The sequence below is a fragment of the Pygocentrus nattereri genome, chromosome 11 (assembly GCF_015220715.1).
Source record: "Pygocentrus nattereri isolate fPygNat1 chromosome 11, fPygNat1.pri, whole genome shotgun sequence".
Taxonomy (NCBI): domain Eukaryota; kingdom Metazoa; phylum Chordata; class Actinopteri; order Characiformes; family Serrasalmidae; genus Pygocentrus; species Pygocentrus nattereri.
The window spans coordinates 39125077-39149770 of NC_051221.1; the positions used below are offsets into that span (position 1 = coordinate 39125077).

Below are 24694 nucleotides of genomic sequence, written 5' to 3' on the forward strand. Positions count from 1 at the left end.
CAGGTGGTCGTTTACAGCAGAAGCAGCTCTTCGAAGCTCTTGCTTTTAAAGAAATACACGGTTTTTATTTCACTTACGGAGAAAATGAGATGTTTGTAGTGGGCTCTGCTCAGGGATAGAAAAGTCCACTCCCAGTATGACTGGAAAGGCCTGAAGCGTCGTCTGTGGGTCAGTGAGCTACAACCTGCTATGCTAAGCAGCCTCGTCTCCTCCCCTCAGAGTGACAGCTGAACTCCGACTGAAAGTTTCCCCTCAGCTCCTCAGCTCACCTCGCCTCACCTCACCGCGCACTGGCATCTCTTCGCGCTCTCAGCATCTCCAGCGTTAGGAATGATTTGGAGACTCACAGCATTAATGGTGGCGTGTTTCGCGGTCTCTGCTGAAGCTGTGACTTTCTCCCGTCGTGTTTCGGACGAGCAGCCCAGAAATCCGAGACAAAAACGAGACAGCTGGGCGGTGAAGTCCAGCTTCACGACCTGTAAAACTGCCCTCAGCCCCAGAGAGCAGAAGACCCTGGGCAGGAACACATACGAGGTAAGAGCAGGACCATCTAAAGGCGAGGGAATACATTTTCTGTTTCTTGTCAGCTCATAAGCAGCGTAGACTTTTACCTCAGGCTGAGGTCAAATCTTTTCTGTTGTGTGTGTAATGAAGAAAAAGCACCTCGTCAGATGTTTATATCTGTAAACAGGGACCTGTTGAAGCCATTAAAGCCAGTAAAACGTATTTTCTTATGAATTAAATGATGAATTTGTGGTTAACTCTAACACAAGCACACAAGGGTTCTTCAGTAAAAACAATGGTTCTATATAGAACCACGAACACGCAGAACCACTGGCAAGGTTATGTGGTTCTTTGCATGGTGAAATGGTTCTTCAGCTTGGTGGAGAACGTTGTAGGTGGTCTGTATTGAGCCTGGTTCTGTGTAGCACCTAAATGGTTCTGCTGTTGTTACAATGTCAAGTATTTGGTGCTAACACGTTCTCCATTATTCTGAAGAACCGTTTCATTGCCTACAAATTTTTTGATTTTTGATAACAAAAAATAAAACGTGTATTATATAGTGTATTAATGCTTAAGATGTTCAATAAAAACACTTTGAAGAAAAAGAAGAACCGTTTCATCATGCGAAGAACCTTTTAAGCGTGCAAGTGGTTCTCCGAGCGTCCCTGGTTCTTTTTTAGGGCTGTAGGACTGATTGGATATAAGGGTGTGATTTCTGAGTGATGGAAGTGCTGACTGGCTTCAGCAGTACTGAGGAAAATATCATCAGAACCTCGAAACTGTCAATTTCAGCAATTTTAAAGATGATCTCTTTCATCTTCTCTTCCAGACCGGGTTTCACGGAGATGACGGCTTCACTTTTAGTCTCACGTGGGTAGGAGATGGGACTGGGGTAAGTCACTTTATCTCCCTGGACGAGTTAAATTCAGAAGTGCAGTTGTTGGGATAACGTCGACATCCCACGATGTCACTGTTGTGAATATGTGCGAATGTTCGCCCACATTTCGTGCAACACTTCAGCGAGAGGAAGTGTTACTAACCACATCTCTTTTCTTGGTTATGTTCTGATGGAACCTGCATCAGCACGCCATGTGATGCTTGAACATGATGGTGCTTGAACATGTAAACGTCTTAATTGGCTGATTTTTATTGGTTTTAGCTGATAAATTTCATTTGAGCTTTTCTTGTTTTACTTGCTCAACCCTTAATGTACTTCTGAGTAAAAAAAAACCAAAAAACCTTGTATTTTGGTCTTTTCTCTGACTCTGGTCAGGTAATTCTGGTGTTGTCCACTGTCAGCACTCCGCTCGAGTCCTTTTATGAAGGAGGCTCCACTCGACTTTACAGGAGGTTAGTGCACAGCATTAGGAGTGTCATCGTTCATTTTGCTTGTATCTGAAACACATATCCATTAGAAATCTCCCCTTACTGTATATTCAATGGACAACTCATTAATATACTTAGGGTTTCATAATTTGATATTACTATGTTTCCTCACAGTGAAGACTATGGGAAATCATTCCATGATATCTCCCATGCCATCAACAGTTCCTTTATAAAAAAGGATTTTGGCATATGTGCAGGCCCCGGGAATTCTCAGCAGGTAACTATAACACTGTATTCATGATATTTACAGAACTGTAGGAAAATCAGAGACCACACTTCGATATGTATGAAATGATTCATTTTTCAGGGACTTAAAATGACACAGAAGTAACTATGATATGAATTATTTTACTTCTTTTCAGGAGACTTGCCTCCAGTTTTTCAAAGATATTTACAGGGATATTTTTCCACACCTCCAAAGTTCAGTCTTAGGAGTTGGTTGCATTTTCTGCTTCTCACGATCGAAGTAATGCCAAACACATTCAGAGATGTTGAGGTCTGGACTCTGGTGTGGTCAGTCTATTGTGTTGAGAACACTATAAAGCTTTAATTGTTAATAGTTTTGGTGGTCCAAATCTTTGAAAGTATATATATATATATATATGTATATATTAACTCTTCATCTGAAAAAAGAATAACGTGTAGTAGCTGAAATAAAATAAATTTATGGAGGTCTCTGATTTTTGGACAGTACTGTGTTGAGGGTCTAGTGGACCCAAACCACTGAAATGCAAAGGCACCTAAAGATAAGCGTCATTTTGTAGTAACGCAGTGCATTGACCTACACTATGGAATTTGCCTTTCATGTCAGTGTCTGTATGTGTACGAGCCTGATAGGTTTTCTTACTAATGAAGTACCTCTGTGAGTCATACTGTCCAATCAGAAATGAAAGGGACAGCTTCAGTCAGTTAACCTCAGCTCATCTGTGTCACTTTACAAGTGGTGCAATAGGCTTTTGCTGACAAAAGCCATTCTCTTGTGACAGAGTGTCTTCACACCGCCAAACCACAGTTTAGCATGCAAGGAGGAGGGGGTGGTAGGTGAGAATTCCGATAACAGTCATCTAACAAGAGACCCTCACTCAACTATTTAGAGTTGAGAGAGGTGGAATCAGTGGTGATGAAGTCATCGTTATCTGGCCTGGATAGACTTAGAGCGTAAGACCGCATTGACACACAGTGTGTAGTTTATCTCATCTTCATCTTTTCCTTTAGAATCTGCCAGTGATTAATTGAACTTTATTACAAAGCATGTTTTTTTTTCTTTTTATGTAAAACCTTCTCACAGCTGTGGTGCTGTTTTCATAGGTGATTCTGACAGCTGAGCTGCCAATTACCCACACCCCAGGAGGAGTCATATTCACCTCAGTGGACTCAGGGGTGACGTTCAAATCAGTGCAGCTGCCGTTCCACCCAGCGCAGCCCATATCCTTCCACGACCAGAACCAACAATGCCTGCTGGTCATCGGCACAGACGTGAGCTCACCTTTTTGCTCAGTCAAGCCTCCATTGAATTAACATGTAGTCTAAACTGAAGATCTCAGGTCTGGTCTATAGTCTTTTTTTCAGTAAGATTCTTTGTTAGGAGAGTGTTGGATTTTTTTTCAACGTTTGACAGCTCACTAAGTGATTGTTAAAGCTAGAGCACACCAGCAACCAACCACGACAAACATGAACAGTCTGACGTCTGAATGTCTAGAAAACACTAAATCAAGCAGGGTGACTGGAGGAGAGAACATTCTCAATCTGCTCAACGATCAAATAAGGTTATGTCACACCAACCAGACGTTTGTGTTTGTTCACGGTTGTCTGGTCTTTAGTCCTATGGCCTCATTTATCAAAATGCCATGCACATACAGTGTGTACCTAAACTATGTGCACATCATTTGGCCTCAAAGATTTGAGTAGATAAAAATCTTGTGAGGGATTCTGAGAAATGCTGGTGGCTAATGCAGACAGCTATGCTCACTTCAAGCATGTACTGTGGCAAAATGAATTTTACATTGCTGAACATAGGCCTAATTTAAAACACCTTCAGACTTCAGATTTAAATATGTGTAGATGTATTCATTGAGCTCTTTTGCTTTCTGTGTCCAAGGAATATTGTTTCATGCCTTTCCCCAAATCATACAGTCCAGGGGTCATCAACTCTGGTCCTGGAGGGCTGGTGTCCAGCACAGTTTAATGCTTTCCCTGCTCAGAATCACCTGATTCAACTCGCCAGTTAATTCCTATCAGAAATAATAATGACAGCTTCATTCTTGTAACATTTTCCCAGAGTGGTCTATGGCTCTCGCAAGACTTTGGGAATAGTTGGTCTAAAATCCATGATGGGGTCTACTCTTTCACATGGTGAGATCAAAAACTCCCTGCAACACTTTTTAGTACAAGTGGTTACACTTTATTTGAAGGCTACCTACATAAGGGCTTCATGACGCATTCATAAGCACTGAATAATGTGTTTATGAAGCACTACTTGAACATTTATTAAGTGCTTATGTCGGTTCTCGCAACCTGACATAAGATGTTTTATGAAATAAATGACAAACATATTTAAAACACTATACATAACTATTTATGTCAGCATTCCTAAGATGACATTGTACTGATATCAGGTTAAATATGCCTGGAAACCACCCCCTCTTCCCTCCATGGCGTGGATAAGATGATTGATGCAATTATGTACAGGGTTTAAATATGTTTAGTGCTGTAAATATGTTCACCGTTTATTCTTATTATGTCATTACAATGTCATTTATTTCATAAAACATCTTATGTCAGGTTGCGAGAACCGACATAAGCACTTAATAAATGTTCAAGTAGCGCTTCATAAACACATTATTCAGCGCTTATGAATGCGTCATAAAGCCCTTATGTAGGTAGCCTTCAAATAAAGTGTTACCGTACAAGTTAATACTTTAGCTTGATCATCTTTATCGATGTAATTCCTGTAATTCTCACATTTCATGCTCTTTTTTCCTTTTGATATTTGAGTCCTGTTCATTTTCCCCAGTATCTCCCATTAAATAGGCATTGTCTTTCTGAACGGCACTGCATTTTTGGTTGTTTATACTTTCTTATTGTGTTGTTTTTACTGAAGGGGACCTGGCAACACCCTTTTTTTCAGTTACAGCCCTGAAAACACTGGTGAGTTTTTTTTTTTACTCAAAACCGTCAAACTGTTTCACTAAATCACATACAAATTACCCATTAAAGAAAAATAATAATATAAAAGTGAAAAGTAATCTGTAGTAAAAAGTAAATGCATAAGATTTTTCATCAATTGTTACCACATAAAGATGAAGTATTTCTGCTAGGCTATGGCACAAAAAATTCAAATGATGAATAAATGAAGCCCACACTTATCTCTAATCTGTTTTCTGTTTTTCTGTGTTTCCACCGGACTGTAAATGCTGTAAACTGAGTGTAGTGGAGGCGGATAAACGAGGAGAACTTTTTCTGAGACGCACACGAGACCTGGGCCAAACATTCACTACCATCGCACAGAACGTCTTCACCTTCGGCTACATTGGAGGCTTCTTATTCACCTCCGTCATGGAGAAACAGGTGGGGGAAAAATGCGGACAGCATGTTAAACACAAAACAGTACATGCACATAAATAGACAGCATCAACAATATGTTCAGCGCAAAAAGGCGCCCTATTTCAGTGTTTTCTACTGATTCTACCATTGTTTTGTCAATGTTGTAACAAAATCATATACCAACAAAAGAAGACTTAATACGGAAAAAAGTTTGTTATGTTATTCTACCTTAACTTAAAGGTGAATTTAGTCGATTTTTTCTAATTTTCTAAATAATTAAATCATTATGATTTGAATGAGGTAATTCAGAGTGGCTTGATGTAAAATGCTCCCTTCTAGAGTCAGATACTGTTTGCAGCAACGGTGATGGGAATGAGACATTAGAAGCCACCTTTGAAATGGGAGCAGATATGTTGACTGATGCCCAAGAAACATATTATATTATATATTTTTTTATTGCCATTCATAGTGGAGAGGTACATGCAAAAAAGCCCCCAAACAAAACATAGATTTTTTGATTCATCACTGTTTTATCATTGTCAACCTTACGTATAAAAAATCAGAAGGCATGTGTAGGTTCACTGGTTGTTTTGGGTGGTAAATGAAATTTTTGTGTTGTAGATGTCACGATCCCTGGTTCCTATCACCACCACTGTAAGGAAATCGGAGTTTCTAAGTTTCTTTGTAATTAACCTTTTTCTGAGTGGTGTTATTGACAGTGGTGATAAAAAGCCTAAATACCCTGTTGTGCCAACCAGGAGCCTCAACGTTGCTTAAATTTTTGTGTGCAACAGAAATGATGAGAAGTTTCCTTATGCTCAGACAGAGAATATTATTACACATAAAAAAGTCATGCTGTGATAAATTTACAGAGAGAAAAGTTTACACTTTTTATTTTAAAAAGCTTTTGAAAATCTTTTTATTCTTTTTTTCAAGTAGTTTCAGTTCCAGAGTGGCACACTTATTTTAGGTTAATGCAGAAAAGCAGGAGGTTGCTTTATAAATGTGAGTTTATTTTCAAAATGTTTGAAATGTCTGCGTAATTCAGTCATTGGCATATACAACACAGTGATTTGACTTGAAAGGTGTCTTTGTAGAGAAATTTACCAACTCGTATTGATGTTTTTACAGTTGTGTCAATAGGAACCCGGATTCACAGTATCTACACAAATTAGAGCCTTTTTACGCCTCTGACAGCCTCTCTTTCTTTTTTTTCACATTGTTTTATTGATTTTCCAAACACACGTATGCTGAGCCATGAACAAACTACAATACACGTATAAATAAATAAAATAAATTTAAAATGATTACTTTGTTTACATATGAACAATTAACAACGCCAGGTTTATTATTCAGTAACTACTGTGCATTATTCAGTAACCACAATGAATTACTTGTAACTGCTATGAATTGTTCAGTAAGTACTATAAACTTTCCGGTAACTACTGTCAAATCACAATGTAAGTTATAGTTACGACAGTGACAAGATGAAGTATTGGCTTTTTTTTTCAGATATTGCGAAAAATCTGTGAAGTTCCCCTTTAATATTTGACCATTGTAAAAAGCAGTGTTGGGCAGCTGTGTTCTTCAGAGTGTGGTGTTTGTTTGTAGGGTTCTCCACGGGTTATCTATGTATCTTCAGATCAAGGAGATTACTTCAACAAAGCTCTGCTGCCAACAGCCTCCTCAGAGCAGGTAGGGGAGAGTCTCAACAAATAAGCAAAACAGTCACAGCAATACACAAACGAGACACAGACTGGTTTGTCTTAACAGCCAGCCAGACTGCATCTTGCTGATTCAACAGAAAAAGAGGCCTTCTCTCACCAAGGTTGAAGACACACCTACGTGCCCACACTTACCTGTATGTCATTCACTCGTTATCATGCCCGCATGTTCCTACTCTGTGTTTGCAGTTCTACTCGCTTTTGGATGGTGATGAAGACATGATCTTTATACATGTGGACAGCCCAGGAGGTAGAAACCCCCACATTATATCACTCTTCATTTTCATCACTCTGGTGACACGTTAGATGCTTAATACCATGTAACATTTGTCCACATGAACGTTTGCCAAATTCTCACAGATGCAAAGTCTTTTCTCTCTTAGTTACTTTGGCTGTGGCTGTCAAACCTTCCGCTAACGCCACCAAGTAGCATTAGTTTAGTAATACTTAGGAAAATGTAAAAACACACAGAATAGTACACTGAAAATATTTTTATTGGATTATGAACTGACTTTTTATATATATGTATATACACTCACCGGCCACTTTATTAGGTACACTTTATTAAGTGCTTGTTAACACAAATAGCTAATCAGCCAATCACACGGCCGCAACTCACTGCATTTAGGCATGTAGAGGTGGTCAAGACAACTTGCTGAAGTGCAGACCGAGCATCAGAACGGGGAAGAAAGGGGATTTAAGGGACTTTGAACGTGGCGTGGTTGTTGGTGCCAGACGGGCTGGTCTGAGTATTTCAGAAACTGCTGATCTACTGGGATTTTCACGCACAACCATCTCTAGGGTTTACAGAGAACGGTCCGAAAAAGAGGAAACATCCAGTGAGCGGTCAGTTGTGTGGATGAAAATGCCTTGTTGACGTGAGAGGACAGAGGAGAATGGGCAGACTGGTTCCAGATGATAGAAAGGCAGCAGGAACTCAAATAACCAACCAAAATCTCTGAGGAACGTTTCCAACACATTGTTGAAAGTCTGCCACGAAGAATTAAGGCAGTTCTGAAGGCAAAAGGGGGTCCAGCCTTTCACTAGCAAGGCTAATAAAGTGGCCGATGAGTGTATGTGTGTGTGTGTGTGTGTGTGTGTGTGTGTGTGTGTGTGTGTGTGTGTGTGTGTGTGTGTGTGTGTGTTAAAAAATGGACAAAGGGTGAATGTAGGGATGTTTAAAGCAAAAAATCAAGGGACTCTTGCTAAAGATTACCAATAAGAAGGAAGTTTTTGTGACAGGTATTACACTTTTACATGAACAAATACTAAAGTTAATTCTGACACCGGAGCTAGAAAAACTCAACTCGTTGTTCTGCAATGTTACTTATTGTTAGACATAATATTAAAATGGGTATTAGTGAATACATGAACCTACCTACACAATAAGTGTAGCTTACCCTAGAGTCTTTTATTAGTTCCAAAGAGTTTAATCTAAAACTTTTTCATCATCAAGAATGAAATAAAAAAACAGCACCATCCTCCAGATTATCAGGATCGAGTGTGTCTGAATTACGCAATCCCCAGCCACAATTTTTAAACTTCTCTTAGCCTACTAATTCTGGCTGATTTACTTCCACCACTGTTCTCACTGCAGGTTTGTTGTGAGCAGTTTTGTTGAAGTTTTGCTTACAGATGGTCAGGCGAGTCAATCATTATTTATAAATGGTCAGTTAATCAGATTTTGGCCTGAGTTTGTCTTGAATCCCTTAAATTTCCAGGCTTATTACATCCTAAAGGCTTTTTATTCAGTAAACTAAATGAAAAACAATGCAAACTGGCTGTTTGTGTTCAGGCATAAAGGGTGAGCTTTTATCAAGTTGGCAGCTTTTGGGCCTTTAAGGAAACTCAGTCATAGTGCTGATGTTTTAACGCTGCAGTTTCACACATCAGTTTTACAGTCTCAGTTCTTGCTGAACAAGTTTTTCATAGTGCTGACAACTATTTCCTGCTAATAGCATGAGAGGGCAGACAACTGACTCTTTTGGGTCAACACACTATTCATATTTAGGTAAGCCTTGAGGCTTTTGTGTAGTGGTGGTTAACGAGCAAGATAAGGCTGAGGATGGTGTTCTCTTTCACCTACAATGCAGTGGAGGTGGTGTTGTGGCCTTGTTAGAATAGCTGACACATTGATATGTGCATCAGGGTTCACCCGCATGAAGAGAAGCGTGACACGCATATCAGACAAAGAAAGTGTTTTATAACCTGAGCCACACTGAGAGAATTTGGGAATGTCATGTTACACTTTATTTGTAATCCCTTTTCTCTTTTAAATCTCTCTCTGAGGCTCTTTCAACGTAGTGAAAACGTTTTAAATGCTGGCGAAATATGTGAATGTCTCTGTATGATTTGTGTGTGAATGGCGAATATTATCTTATCTCCAATCTGCAAGGTAAAAAGCTGTGTCAGCAGTGCGTATGTGTGTGATCTCTCATGCTTGCAGACAACTCATATTTCGGAACGATCTATACCTCAGATGACCGTGGCATCCTGTATTCAAAGTCTCTAGAACATCACCTGTTCGGCATTGAAAGGAAGAGTGACTTTATCAATGTGACATCACTGAGAGGAGTCTATCTTACCAATGTCCTGGTGGAGGGTATGGGCACCTATCATGCACTGTGATCACTTACAAACTGATTAAATCTAGGGTTATTGCTTTCATTTTGCATAACTGTGCAAATGTTATTATGTAATTACATTCTGAATGAGTAATATATTCATAAGTGGTTTATTATTTTGTATCGACAGGTTTGAGTCCCCCTTTTAATACCACTGAATGACAAAAGAAGGGCACTGAAATAAAAGATTATTTCAATTTTTTATTTCTGCAAGAAAGTTATTTCACATCAATAACTTTAAAGGAAATTAAAACAACAAACGATAGTATTCTGCACCTTCATTCATCCTCTTGTTTTAATGAACATCAATACTAGGCAAAGGTCATTTAATTTCCAGTCAAAATGGAACAACAAAAGTTGTTTTTCATTAGAAATTTCAGAGGAGATTAGATGCAAGGGAATCCGTGTGCATAATAAAGGGGAAAGTCAAAAGAAAATAAGTGAAAAAACCAGAGTTTCCTAAAAGAGCAACCCAGGTCCAAGAACAATGGACTGACCACTCCAGTCCAGACTTCAGCAAGACTGAAAGCAACCAACTTCTAAGACTGAACTTTGGAGGTGTGGAAAAGTATCTCTGCAGATTTCTTTGAATAAACTTTAAGCAAATCTACCAAAAAGAATGGAATGTAGTAAAGGCAATGAGTGGACGCTGACTCTAATACTAAATACTGAAACATTTGATATTTTTGTTTTGCAGATTTCTGTGTAATTTTCTATTAAATATATCATTGCTGTCAGAAGAAAACCTTGTATGTCCATTTTTGGCATTTTTCAGTTTTTGACATAATTTGAAAGTATCTGTTACTCTTTACATTGTTTGTAAATTTTATGATGAATGGCCTAAAAGAAATTACCCAAAATGACATGGGAAAAATTCTGGTTCCATTGACTTACATTGAAAGTGAAGTATGTTTTTTTCCTTCTCCTGTAAAGTCACTATTTTGGAGATACAAGGTTTTCTTCCGACAGCAGCGATATGAAGGCTTTCATTCCAAAACGCATAGTGTAAAGTGCAAAACATGGACTTACAGCATGTTTTTCTTATCACCAACAATAACTGCATTCTAAGGATTAAGTATCAACAAAGAGAAAGTCTCCAGCCTTATGCAGATCTTACCATAAAAAATCATTTTAATTGCTGACTTTGTTTGCTACAGATGGACGTATTTCCACAGTCATCTCCTTTAACAAGGGTGGAGAATGGAGACCACTAAAAAAGCCAGAAAACGTTGAATGTGGAAGAGGTGTTGAAAGGGTACCTTCACACAGCACAGCATTAGCAGACATGGCATGAAATACTGTGACTGTAGAAGTGGTGATAAATGTCTTTCTTTGTGTTTTCCAGTGTAACTTGCACATCCATGGAGAGCACAGTCTCCACAGCAGCATTGCTCCCATGCTGCCTCTGTCTGACCCTTCTGCTGTTGGACTGATCATTGCTCATGGTAGTGGTCCTTCTCAAGCTAACCTCAGTCATTCACTAACTCCTTAATCTCTGAGAGACTATATGTGACCCACTTTCCAGTGTTTGTCGCCTAACTACATAACATGTGTACACTATATGTCCAAAAGTACTCAGACCAGGAGCGTCAAACTCCTTTTAGGCAACAGGCCACACTCAGTCCGATGTCAAGTGGGCTGGACCAAAATGAGTTTAATAGACCGATAACTTGCCAACAAATCTTCGTTATTTTATCATCAGTTATCTGATACGTTCTGAATGAACTAATTGATCAGACAGAGATCACCTACAAAACATTTTAAGCTGTCAGACTAAAGTTACGAGGTACATTAGATGTCGAGAATATGTTGTTTTTTTACATGAAGTCTTAAGGTGAACCACAGAGAATACAAAGAATTGCATTAATATGAAAACATTAATATTAAAGTCCAGCGACTCAGGAGCGGTCGGGGTGGCTGCGCACAAGCTGTAATCGGCAAGGGTGGAAAAACTCTGACTTCAAATGAGGATATTGTTCGGTCGGTGGAAGGAGCACTTTGAGGAACTTCTTAATCCGGGAGACGTGCCTCCCTCACGGGAGTCAGGGCCAGAGGCTTCTGGGGTGTCAAGTTCCATTTCCCTGGAGGAGGTCACTGAGGTAGTTGGTAAGCTCGTCAGTGGCAAGGCACCGGGGGTGGATGAGATTCGTCCAGAGATGCTTAAGGCTCTGGATATTGTGGGGCTGTTGTGGCTAACATGCCTCTGCAATTTTGCATGGACCTCGGGAACAGTACCCTTGGACTGGCAGACCGGGGTGGTGGTCCCTATTTTTAAAAAGGGGGACCGGAGGGTGTGTGCTAACTATCGGGGTATCACACTGCTCAGCCTCCCTGGGAAAGTTTATGCAAAGGTGCTGGAAAGGAGACTCTGACTGATAGTTGAACCTCAGATTGAGGAGGAACAATGCGGATTCCGTCCCGGCCGTGGAACAATGGACCAGCTTTTCACCCTCTCACAGATTGTTGAGGGGGCATGGGAGTTTGCCAACCCAGTCTACACGTGTTTTGTGGACTTGGGGTGGCGTCTCTGCTATTTGCAGATGATGTTGTTCTTTTGGCAGAATCACATGGATGCCTCCAGCGCTCGCTGGAGTGGTTTGCAGCTGAGTGTGAAGTGGTTGGTATGTGGATCAGCACCTCCAAGAGTCCATGGTCTTGGCCCGGAAAAGGATGGCATGCCCACTCCAGGTAAGGGGAAAGGACTTGCCCCAGGTGGAGGAGTTTAAGTATCTTGGGGTCTTGTTCACGAGTGATGGGAAGAGGGATCGGCCGCAGGCTGGGACAGGCGGCAGCAGTAATGCGGTCACAGTACCGGTCTGTAGTAAGGAAGAGGGAGCTGAGCCAAAAGGCGAACTACATCCCAACCCTCACCTATGGTCATGAACTGTGGGTAATGACCAAAAGAACAAGATCGCGAATACAAGCAGTGGAAATGAGCTTTCTTCTTCTGGTGGCGTGCTACACACTATCTGATAGAGTGAAGAGCTCGGTCATCCAGGAGGAGCTCAGAGTAGAGCCGCTACTCCTCTGCATTGAGAGGAGCCAGCTGAGGTGGTTCGGGCATCTGATCCGGATGCCCCCTGGATGCCTCCCAGGGAAGGCCTACCGGGACAAGACCCCAGGGTCGTCCTAGGACCCGCTGGAGGGATTATATCTCCAAGTTGGCCTGGGAGCAGCTTGGGGTCCCCGGGAATGAGCTGGAGGAAGTTGCAGGGGACAGGGTCATCTGGGATTCTCTGCTCTCTCAACTGCTACTGCGACCCTATCTGGACTAACGGTCAATTATGATGATGACGATGATAATATTAAAAAAATTGTTGGTCGTTGTGTCGAAAAATATTTTCCTAATGGTACATTGCGGTCCATAAGATGATTTTAATTTAGAACATAGATTCTAAATGAATCTAGCAGACTGAATGAGAACCATAATCTATGTAATAATATATTTGACATCATTGACCCAGACAGTCAAAGTAATTGGACTGTCTTACTAACTGAATCTGGCTGAATGTAATCTCTCTCTTAGCACTCTCGATTTCAGAAATGTTGGATTAGCAGGTGTCTACAAACTTCTGGACATAAAGTGTATTAGTTTCATCGTTGCTACTGAATGATAAGTCGTAAACATTAATAACTGAGTAATAAATCTGCAGGTTAAGGCACATCTGTCCAGAATTTGTCAGTAACCTGCACCTTCTGCTTTTTGCAGGTAGTGTCGGCGACTCCATTTCAGCATCTAAACCAGATGTGTATGTGTCCTCGGATGGGGGCTACAACTGGATTGGCACGCTGAGGGGGCCCCACCACTACAGCATACTAGATTCAGGGGGCCTGATAGTGGCCGTGGAGGCTCATAAAGACCGGCCAGTTAACTCCATAAAGTGAGACTTGTTATGGCTACATTGGGGTGAAGAGAATTTCTCATAGTTTATCTTAGATCTCATATCTCTTAGAACTCATCTTTTACAACTGCCTAATAAATATATCGTGTCTGTAGAAAGTCATCATATCGTAGCTCTTGTCAGTGCACATGTAGACTATCTGAGAAACCTTCATGAATTGGGACCAGGTTTGAGAATAATACAGTATGATAGTTTTAGTGACATCATTAGTCACTGGATAATGGAAATTAAAATGAATCTATTCTGATCGTACAAATAATGTATTGATTACTGAATGCATTTAATTACACTAAGAAAAAAAATGTATATATTCATTTGATATCTGCTATTAAACATGCTATATGACATTATTATGGAAATGCATAATTTTTTCCCCAGATTCTCCACAGATGAGGGCCAGTGTTGGAAGACTTATAATTTCACTGTGCAGCCCTTTTTTATTGCTGGCCTGGCGTCTGAACCTGGCACTAAGTCCATGAACATCGGTGTGTTTGGATACCGACCTGAAGATGATGATCGGCCCATGTGGGTCGCGGTTACCATTGACTTTGAGCAACTGCTAACCAGAGAGTGTGAGAAAACATTACCTCTGTCATCGTTAACAGTAATGATAATGAGCATCTGTGGTTCGTAGTAAAGAGAGCAACATAATGCACTCATACTAAGTGTACATTTTGACATTTTACATTTTAGGTACATTACATTGAAGTGTCTCATTACTAACTGTGAAGTTGTTGGTAGGAATGGTTATTTTCTGACTGTATTATATTTCATTACATTAAAAAAATAGAAATTCTACTACTAGAAATTAGAATCAATATCCGTCTAAAGCATTATGCAGTATTATATCCCAGTTTCTATGTATTACCTATCTTCAATTTAATAGCCATGTATTGGGAGATAAAACATCTGTCTTTTGTTGAGAAGTATGTTTGAAAATAATGTTCCAAACAATGTTTTTCAATCATTCAAACATACACACTTTATATTAAATATTTGTGATCTTCATGTCTCAGGTAATGAGGATGACTATGAGGAGTGGCTGGCCCATTCTGATGATGGAGGAGCCTCAGAGACGGATGGATGTGTCCTTGGTTACAAAGAAACATATAGGAGGTTGAGAAAGATGTCTGTCTGCAGAAATGGACGGAACTATGTGGTCAGCAAGCAACAGACCCCATGTCCCTGTACCAGGGAAGATTACATGTGGTGAGAGAATTTGAATCACAATAGCCTGAGACACTTTGATGAGTGATGAAAAAATCATGTTAGATAGAATTGTGAACTTTTATTGAGTCTCAGTAACAGCTCCATATCTCTTTATGGCAGTGATTATGGTTACTATCGTCATGAAAACAGCTCTGAGTGTGTGGAAGAAGCCAACTTCTCAGACAAGAAACTGGAGATCTGTTTAAATGGAGAGATGGAGGAGCTTTATACAAAAGGGTATGGGCCATTTACCATGTGTTATTTCACTCTCCCACTCATGCAGCTCACCAATATGTAGGGATGTCAGAATACAACATACATTCCCTGGCCACTTTATTAGGTACCTTGCTAGTAAAAGGTTGGACCCCCTTTTGCCTTCAGAACTGCCTTAATTCTTCATGGCACACTTTCAGCAAGGTGTTGGAAACGTTCCTCAGAGATTCTGGTTGGTTATTTGAGTTCCTGCTGCCTTTCTATCATCTGGAACCAGTCTGCCCGTTCTCCTCTGACCTCTCACATCAACAAGGCATTTTCGTCCACACAACTGACCACTTACTGGATATTTCCTCTTTTTCGGACCGTTCTCTGTCAAGAGATGGTTGTGCGTGAAAATCCCAGATCAGCAGTTTCTGAAATACTCAGACCAGCCCGTCTGGCACCAACAACCACGCCACGTTCAAAGTTCCTTAAATCCCCTTTCTTCCCCGTTCTGATGCTCGGCCTGCACTTCAGCAAGTTGTCTTGACCACCTCTACATGCCTAAATGCATTGAGTTGTGGCCGTGTGATTGGCTGATTAGCTATTTATGTTAACAAGCAACTGAACAGGTGTACCTAATAAAGTGGCCGGTGAGTGTGTATTTTAATCTATTTAAAAGTGCATCAGATGAAGACCCTAGTGTATAAGCAATATTCATTTTGTGAATTGTCACACCCCTATGATTTTACCTTTATGTGCATTGTGTACAGGTATCGCAAGATCCCCAGTGATAAGTGTCAAGGTGGTTTCAGTCCCCTGCGTCATATGGATGCATCCAATAAGCATTGTGGTAACTCCAGTGAAGGTTCCTCTTCAGGCCATCACCTTCCTAGACTAGTGTGTAATATTACATTTGCATTTACATTAGTACATTTCCTCATTCAGAAGTAGTGATCATGGGTTTTGGGTGTTTTTCAAATCAAGCAGATTGGCAGTGTTTGGGCTTAAAGTAAAAAACAGGAAAACATCAAGATGTTTGGTGTCCAAGGTTTACGTTTTTATTTTTTCGCACTGAAACAGAGGCTGGGATCATGGCTATGTATCCAGGGTTCTATGTTCCCAGGGTTCTATGATAGATATATAATACTTCTATGTAGATCCCTAATTAAAACATGCTCCAAATTTACATTTCAGTAAACAAGAGAGGTGGATGAAGTACACAAATCCTGTACTTGAGTTAAAGTAGAGACACCCAAGGTAAAATATCACTCCAGTAAAAGTAGAAGTTCCTCCCTTTAGACCTCCACTTGAGTAAAAGTACTAAAGTATTTGCCTTCAAATGTATTTAAGTATAAAGTAAAAGTACTAAAAGAGTAATTCTGGCTCTGATGTCCTGTTATCATTTTTATAACCAGACTGGCTTCATGAACTCATTTCAGGTGAAAGTCCTCCAGCGTCTCTCTTGGTAAACCAGTCTTTTAATAGAACGTCATTAATTAGTGACGCTGACGTCTATTAAAATGATCATAAGCACAAAACACTGAAGGTAAACAGTTTCCATCAGGGAGAACCGAGTGGCTCTGAAATCACTTTTTACACACAAGCAAAGTTTCAGTTTCAGATTACTTTATAAATTAGTTACTAAGTTGAATAAAAACTGGCTTTAAACTCAGGATCACAGATGAGCTCCTTTACTGTGTTGATCTGTAGGCCTCTGTTCATAAACATAAACCAGCCCAAACTCATTTACTATAAAATGAAAGTGTTTGTATGAATTCAGAAAAAAAGAAACGTGTCCGTCTCGACTGCATATGTGGACATATTTCTATATTGTGCTCTATTTACACAAAGTTAGGTTAGTTCATCATTTAGGTGACGGATGTGCTCCCAAAGTTTTTACGCTGCTGCGCTGACGTTGAACCGTGTGCTGCACTGGGTCGGTATGACCAACAGGTCAAAACCAGCTCAGAACAAAGTGACCGCTGGGCCCTGATTGGTGCTCTGGCTTTGCGCTTCTTTTGTTTTGACATGTTACGTTTTTATACACACAGAAACCAAAAGGAACGACAGATTTCTCAAAATGTAGGAGGAAAAAGTCGGATATTAGACTCTGAAATGTAGTGGAGTGAAAGGAAAAAGTTGCCCAGAATGGAAAAACTTAAGTACAGATACACAAAAAAACTACATATGTACAGAAACTAATTACATTTACTCAGTTACTCTCCGCCACTGATTAACAACATTAAAAAAATTGGCATTCATGCTAACAATGGAATCTTTGAGCATATCCTCAATGACAACATATACCCTCCATTTCAATACTGCTTTTAAGATGCCCCATCAACTTGCCCTCACCTTTTTTTTTTTTAATTTTTTATTACGGCAAGTTTTTTCCTTTATTCTGCTAATTTACTAGTTAGCAAGCTAAGGGCTACATAACTAGCAACAACAAAAAAGGAAGGGCAGTCCACTGCACATAAACCAGAAAAGCAGTTATGCAATTCTACGCTCTAATTTGCAAAACTTGTTTAGCTGGCTCATGCTGTTCTTCTTGTGTGTATGTATGTCCACAATTCAACAGCAAGCAAAAAAATCAAGCAACTGAACCGGTGTACCTAATAAAGTGGCCGGTGAGAGTATATACTCAGTAATATACAACAGTGCAGGGCGACTGGAGAAGGCTAGGAGAATACAATGTCCTGCTGTTTATCAAACTTACTTACTGTCAGCTTAACATTTAGCAGAATAAGCGTCTTAAAGCTATGCAAACTGCATTTACAGATTACACATCTTGTATATAAATGGCTTTAAACTCTCCTTATATGGTTTAACACACATTGGGACAAAGAAAAGAGGCTAAGCTAAGAACAGGAGATAAACATAAATGATGGTAAACTCTACCTTGGAAACTCTTCCATAGTTTCCCTTTACGTATCGTATTCATGCATGGTGTGTCATATAAAGAGCTCTACATTCTGCCCAGGGAACATAGACATGCTTATTGTTATAAGCTTGACACCTTGACATTGTGAGAATGAGAGCCCTTTTTGGGCCTTATAGAACCGTTTTCAGAAAGGTTCTTTATAGAATCGTGTACAACACACTCTCTTTCAATCTGAAGAACCTTTTCACCATGTAAAAACTGTTTAAGCATGAAATGGATCTATATAGAACTGATGGTTCTGTATTCATGGATCCTTATGAACCCTTCAAGAATCTTCTTTTGTGTCACATGGAAGCTTATACCCCACTAATTAGCAGCGTGCAGATCGCATGCCTAAATAATCACACACTTGCCTCAAACAATGTCTAGTTGTTCAGTAATCTTAAGTATGTGATTTCTGGTATTTTATGGCATACCATCATATATAAATAGAAATAGAATATATATATATTCTATTTCTATTTATATATTATGGTAGTACCATTTACGATACTAACAATTGATTTACAGGATCAGGTGTGGTTGCAGATTGTGATAGGTGTCAGTGTGGGGGTCGTAGTGCTGGCCGTCATTACTGCAGTTGCCAATACAGTCCGGAGAATGAACTACAGGCAAAGGTACAGCTTCAGAGTCCCTTGGTGATTGTGCACTGTTGCAGATTTGTTTATTTCACTGGCCCTCTCTGCCCCCTACAGGTCAACAACATACCGATTTTCTGCTCTTCAGCTACATGAGGACGAGCCCTGCATCACCTCTATAAGTGGACCCAGCAGTAACCGAGCCAGCTTCCAAGAAGATTCAGATGATGTGAGTGTGAAATTCCATCATAATCTCTTTGCCAAGCATTCAGTTCAACCACATCAACAGTTATTTGTATCTCTCTCTCTCTCTATGTATATATATATATATATAATGTTCTATTTATATTTTTGGCTGAAAAATAAAACATAAATGTGGCTGTCAGGTGTGATACCCGTCCTCACCACCAGAGGCTCACCGAATACTGACATTCTCCCTCGTTGCACCCTGACCCCTCACCTGCAGCTCATTTCACCTGACTATTTAAGGACCTTCAGCACACTGACTCAGTGTGAAGTATTGCCTGCATACCTGCATACCAAGCCGCGGCTCCTCATTGTTTATGTATTTGGATTGCCTTGAACCTTTTCTGTACTCTTTGATTCTTCTTTTGGATCTCCCTTTGGTGCTTTTGCTGGTTTTGGATTGGAACCTTTGGACTGTTTTTGAGTCTGACTCTGGTTTTTGTGTCTTTGGATTAAACGGTGGTGAGTGATGAGGCGGATGCATACGCTGAGATAAGCAACTTTTATTGAGGGCAAATCCAGGGTCATGGTCGTGACAGTCCAGGTTCAGGGACAGACATGACAAAGCACACCGGAATCCAAACTATACAAACAGCACATCAGAACAGGCTTACAAACAACTCAAACATCAAATAAAGACCAGCACAGACCAGGGCAAACACAGGGCTTAAATACATGCCAGGATAACGAGGGGCAGGTGGGAACAATCAGGGGCGGTGTCACAAAACGAGGGGCTGGACTGAAAACCAAAACAAAGAAGCAGATGGCCATGACTGGGAAGTAAACACAACACGAGCACATGGACAGGCCAATCGTGACAGTGGCCTGTGCAGAAGTTATAATTTTGTTACAAAGTTAAAATTTTGATTTTTCTCTATGGAGGATGTGTTTCACTTAGAACAACAACAAAACATGTAATTTGACTGGGGTGTTCAAATGCATACAACTGCATCTGGGCTCTGGGCCAGATTAAACTCTGGTGCCCCTGGGCTTTGTATTTGTATTTATGGTACCACATCTCCATGAAATCTTGTAACAGCTTGCTGGTATGTTCATGTCATGTTCATGCATCACAAGAAAAACTGAACTAAAATTAGCTCCTCAGTTAAGACCTTGGCAAAATCGATAGGCCAACCAGGGCTCAAGCTTGCCGAAGAATATAACATTCCCTAATATTTCAAATTAACGTTTTACACAAAGACACTAACAAAATTGTCTAACAAATTTAAGGCATCCATATCGCTGCTACTTATTGCTTATTTACATCTGTTTTTCAGACAGTTACTGACAAGCCTGGTGTGTGAATAGATTTGAAGCAAACTGAATGTTTCAACAAGTATTAAGTTGAAGTAATTTTTACTTTATTCTTATTTTATTAATTTTTTTTGTGAACATTTTGGTGCTCCTGGACATTGGATGCCCCTGGGCAGTCACTCAAGTCACATAAGCCATATGGTAGATCTGGCCATGGACGCACCATTAAAGAACTCCTTAAGCTGTATCCTGTTAAGGTTTTTCTAAATATCTTGATTTTAGCCACATTTTATATTGATAGTCGTGTATAGATTGGGTTCAAATGATCACATTGTTACCAAACACTATCGATTTTTAACAACATTTTAGTTAGGGTCAGGTTTGGGTTTCGAGTCCACGTGTTCTGGCCAACCTGGCATTTTGTAAACTAGTTTTCCAGTTAATGAAAACAACTGGAAAATAAGAAACTTGAAAATAAGCTCTTGAAATATTAGTAAGGTCATGGAAAAATTGGGCCCATTAAGAAAAACTGTCGGAAAACAAAACCTCATATCGCCAAAATGATAATTTTACAGGAGAAGGAAAAAACCTACTTCACTTTTAATATAAGTCAATGGAACCAGACATTTTTCCAAGTAATTTTGAGTAATTTCCTTCAATCCATTTATCATGAAATTTACAGTCAATGCAAAGGGTAACAGGTATTTTTTAAAATTATGTTAAAAACTGAAAATGGAGATACAAGATTTTCTTCCTATTAGCTGCTGATGCCCAGTTGGATTGGCCATTCACATCTAGTGTAGTTTGCAATGCTACAGTGTTGCATGTAGACAAACTAGACAGCACATGGACACTGCGTTGGAACCACTGGTAGACCAAGGCTACATTAAAAGACTAAATCTTCTTAAAGTGTGTAACATTCACTTCTGACGTATTAGCACAGCTTATAATAAAATGATTACTAGTTGAAGAAAGGGTTTGTGTGAGTACAGCATTGTGTCACTCAGTCAATAAGAGGTAATCAGGGGCTGTACTGTTTACTTTAATCTTAAGCATATCTGCAGTTGTGCATTGTTCCAGGATGAGCTTCGGTGATCAACAGCTGTTGCATTTGTAAGTCAAGGAAGTTGTCCTGGAAAATGATTCCCTAAAAAGACTATGAACACTGAAATAATAATCCATTAAAGTAATCTTAAAGTTCATTTGGATTTAAGAGATACACTTTATTTCTATATAAATATTCGCTTATTTGCCTTCACACGCATAAGAACTTGAGTGACATTTCATTCTTAATCCATAGGGTTTAATATGATGTCGACCCACCCTTTGCAGCTGTAACAGCTTCAACTCTTCTGGGAAGGCCTTCCACAAGGTTTAGGAGTGTATTTATGGGAATTTATGATCATTCTTCCAGAAGCGCATTCATGAAGTCAGGCACTGATGTTGGACGAGAAGGACTGGCTCTCAATTCATCCCAAAAGTGTTCTATCGGGTTGAGGTCAGGACTCTGAGCAGGCCAGTCAAGTTCTTCCACACCAAACTGGCTCATCCGTGTCTTTATGGACCTGCTTTGTGCACTGGTGCGCAGTCATGTTGGAGCAGGAAGGGGCCGTCCCCAAACTGTTCCCACGAAGTTGGGAGCATGAAATTGTCCAAAATCTCTTGGTGCTGAAGCTTTAAGAGTTCCTTTCACTGGAACTAAGGGGCCGAGCCCAACTCCTGAAAAACAACCCCACACCATAATCCCCCCTCCACCAAACTTTACACTCGGCACAATGCAGTCAGACAAGTACTGTCTCCTGGCAACTGCCAAACCCAGACTCGCCCATTGGATTGCCAGATGTAGAAGCGTGATTGGTCACTCCAGAGAACACGTCTCCACTGCTCTAGAGTCCAGTGGCAGCGCTTTACACCACTGCATTCCACGCTTTGCATTGCGCTTGGTGATGTAAGACTTGGATGCTGCTGCTCGGCCAAGGAAACCCATTCCATGAAGCTCTCTACGCTGTTCTCGAGCTGATCTAAAGGCCTCATAAAGTTTGGAGGTCTGCAGAAAGTTGGCGCACTATGCCCCTCAGCATCCGCTGACCCCGCTCTGTCATTTTACATGGCTGTCCACTTCGTGGCTGAGTTGCTGTCGTCCCCAATCACTTCCACTTTGTTATAATCCCACTGACAGTTGACTGTGGAATATTTAGTAGTGAGGAAATTTCACGACTGGACTTGCTGCACAGGTGGCGTCCGATCACGGTACCACGCTGGAATTCACTGAGCTCCTGAGAGCGACCCATTCTTTCACTAATGTCTGTAGAAGCAGTCTGCAGGCCGAGGGGCTCGGCTTTATACACCTGTGGCCATGGAAGTGATTGGAACACCTAAGTTCACTGATTTGGATGGGTCACTGAATAATTTTGGCAATATGTGTATTTAATTGAATGTTAATGTGATATTCTACAAACTGTCTACAGTGGACTTTCACAAATTAATCACATTAATCTTGCACTTTTTCTCTCTTTAGGATCTCATTGAATGAGCAAGTCTTCCGTCTGGTTTTGTCAAGAGTCTGAGGTTTTTGCACCTGCCTTCTAAATATCATCATTTAACCACCAGATCATGTTTGATGCACTGAAACAAAACTGTTACAGAAGAACTGCTGCACCAACAGGCTAAAGAACTTATTTAACATTCAACTGTTCATTTTAGTGTCAGTTACGTACTTAATGCAAGGAAATCTGCATAGGATATTATCATGAGTAAACTTCCTTTTCACATGCCATCATTTCAGCTCTGTACTTTACACTGTCCTTGAAGCTGCTGCTAGAAAAGTTTTCCTGAAAATGTGCTTGAAATAAACAGTCATTGTGTATACTCATTGTGTATTAAAAAAAAAAAAAATCAGAAGCTGTGTAACGGGGAGCGAGGAGGCGGACGCATATGCGGAGATAAGCGAGATTTATTATGGGCAAATCCAAAATCAGGGTCGAGACAGTCCAGGGTCATAGAGCCAACACGGATTGAACGGCGGGGGGGGGGGGGTACACAGAAGATAACACCAACAAAGACCAGCACCAGGCTAATGAAATCACAGGACTTAAATACAAGAGGGTTAACAAGGGTTCACAAGACACAGGTGGAAACACAGGTGAGAATAATCAGGGGAGGTGTGACCATAACAAGGGGCCGGACTAGGAAACCAAAACAAAAACACACATGGAAGATCCAAACAACACGAACACTTGGACTGGACTGGGAGGGGCCAATTGACAAGCTGCACATTTAATCCTGAGGGATAAACAATGCTGCTGTTTTCATGTCAAGATTCTAGATGTTTTTATGCTAATGTAATAGATGCAATTATGTTTGAGGAAGGAAATAAATAGAAAGACATTTTGAGTTTGAGGTCAATGTAGGTCAATGAGGTCAAAGCTGGCCAACACTCAGGAGCCTGATGAGGTTGGTTGAGGTTATAATGAGGTTTGAGCTGATAGATGAACAATCCCCTCTTCTCAAAATGTGTAGATGCCATTGATACATGGCATGTCCATATTAACACCACCTATGGACCTGCTGACGAGGTGTACATCAATTTTGAGTAATAGGCTGCTGATGGCTCCACATCGGGGTTGGGTGCAGGGTGACCTCCTTCGGCTTTGCTCTGATCCTGAGCCCCAGCCTGTAGTGTGTGAGTGCCAATTCGAGCCTCTGCCGAGGTCCCAATGAAAGCAGCATTCATACCTTCCTGGGGTGTCTTCTTCTCACTTTCTTCACACTGCTTCTGCACAGTGGCGACTGCTGGGCTGAAGAGGCCTCTGGTGTCCACAAACTCATCTTGCAGCTCCAGTTCTGCCCGGTAGGCCATCAGCAATGATTATGAGTTCATGGCCCTTACGGACATGATGACTGCCTTTCAGTCACTGAGGACTGGAGACAGTCAACTTCTAGGTGGCAGGTTGCTGCTCTCCATGTTGACCCATTTGAGTGCTGAACCTCCTTTGCAGAAAAAGGACTGCTCTTTGACCGTGTGGCAAACTGGCGGCTCGTAGTAAGGCATGGGCTTCCTTGAAGATGTCTGACTAAGGGATACCAAGCTTTTGGGGCCACGTGGCGCAGAGCCAGGATGCTGGTGTCTAGTTCATCAGCTAATGGAGAAACCACGTCAAGGTAGTCACCCTGGCTATCTTCGCTGGGTTCCTGAGAGCCTCCAGCTGAGTCCAATGGTTTGAGATTGTCTGTTTTCATGCTTTGAGGCTCTTAAGAGGAAAAGCAAGTACAATGTTCATGTGAACTCAGGGATGCTAGTCCAGCATGTTGCAGCCCTAGACACAAACCGAGTGGGTGTCCATGCTCGAGATCTATTCTCACAGACACATGTCTTGGCTGGGCATCACACTTCTCCATGGTATGGAGCAGAGCTGCCATCACCCTGTTTCTTTCGAACCACAGTATATTGTGGTAGCTTGCTGCTTTGGAGAGAGACTCGCCAATATTCACCAACTGAATGAGGTGACATGAAGCAGCTTCTAGGAGCAAGACTGAATTTATGACTTTGTGCTGTGGGTCATTCACTTCACAGACCTAATCA

At 40.7% G+C, this 24694-nt stretch overlaps 1 protein-coding gene across 2 annotated transcripts; it reads left to right on the top strand.

The window, feature by feature from the left end:
- On the top strand, positions 1-22980 carry si:dkey-159a18.1 (sortilin). 2 transcript variants are annotated; one of them, XM_017706431.1, is made up of 21 exons: positions 1-534; positions 1334-1396; positions 1778-1854; positions 2005-2107; positions 3199-3366; positions 4169-4242; positions 4991-5037; positions 5321-5457; positions 7045-7128; positions 7347-7407; positions 9604-9759; positions 10939-11036; positions 11127-11226; positions 13491-13662; positions 14062-14255; positions 14700-14892; positions 15013-15129; positions 15861-15987; positions 18545-18651; positions 18730-18841; positions 22631-22980. In XM_017706431.1, exons 1-21 carry the CDS (start codon positions 331-333, stop codon positions 22643-22645), a joined length of 2409 nt encoding a protein of 802 aa, XP_017561920.1. In that variant the 5' UTR covers positions 1-330; the 3' UTR covers positions 22646-22980. The 2 variants fall into 2 exon arrangements, with proteins under 2 accessions (XP_017561920.1, XP_017561921.1); XM_017706432.1 differs by having other exon boundaries at positions 9637-9759.
- The last annotated feature ends 1714 nt before the right edge of the window (positions 22981-24694 follow it).

Coding starts and splice junctions, on each gene's coding strand:
- si:dkey-159a18.1 (XM_017706431.1), top strand. CDS start 331: ATGATTTGGAGACTCACAGCATTAATGGTGGCGTGTTTCGCGGTCTCT. Junction 535..1,333: donor TGGGCAGGAACACATACGAG/GTAAGAGCAGGA, acceptor CTTCTCTTCCAG/ACCGGGTTTCACGGAGATGA. Junction 5,458..7,044: donor CCTCCGTCATGGAGAAACAG/GTGGGGGAAAAA, acceptor GTTTGTTTGTAG/GGTTCTCCACGGGTTATCTA.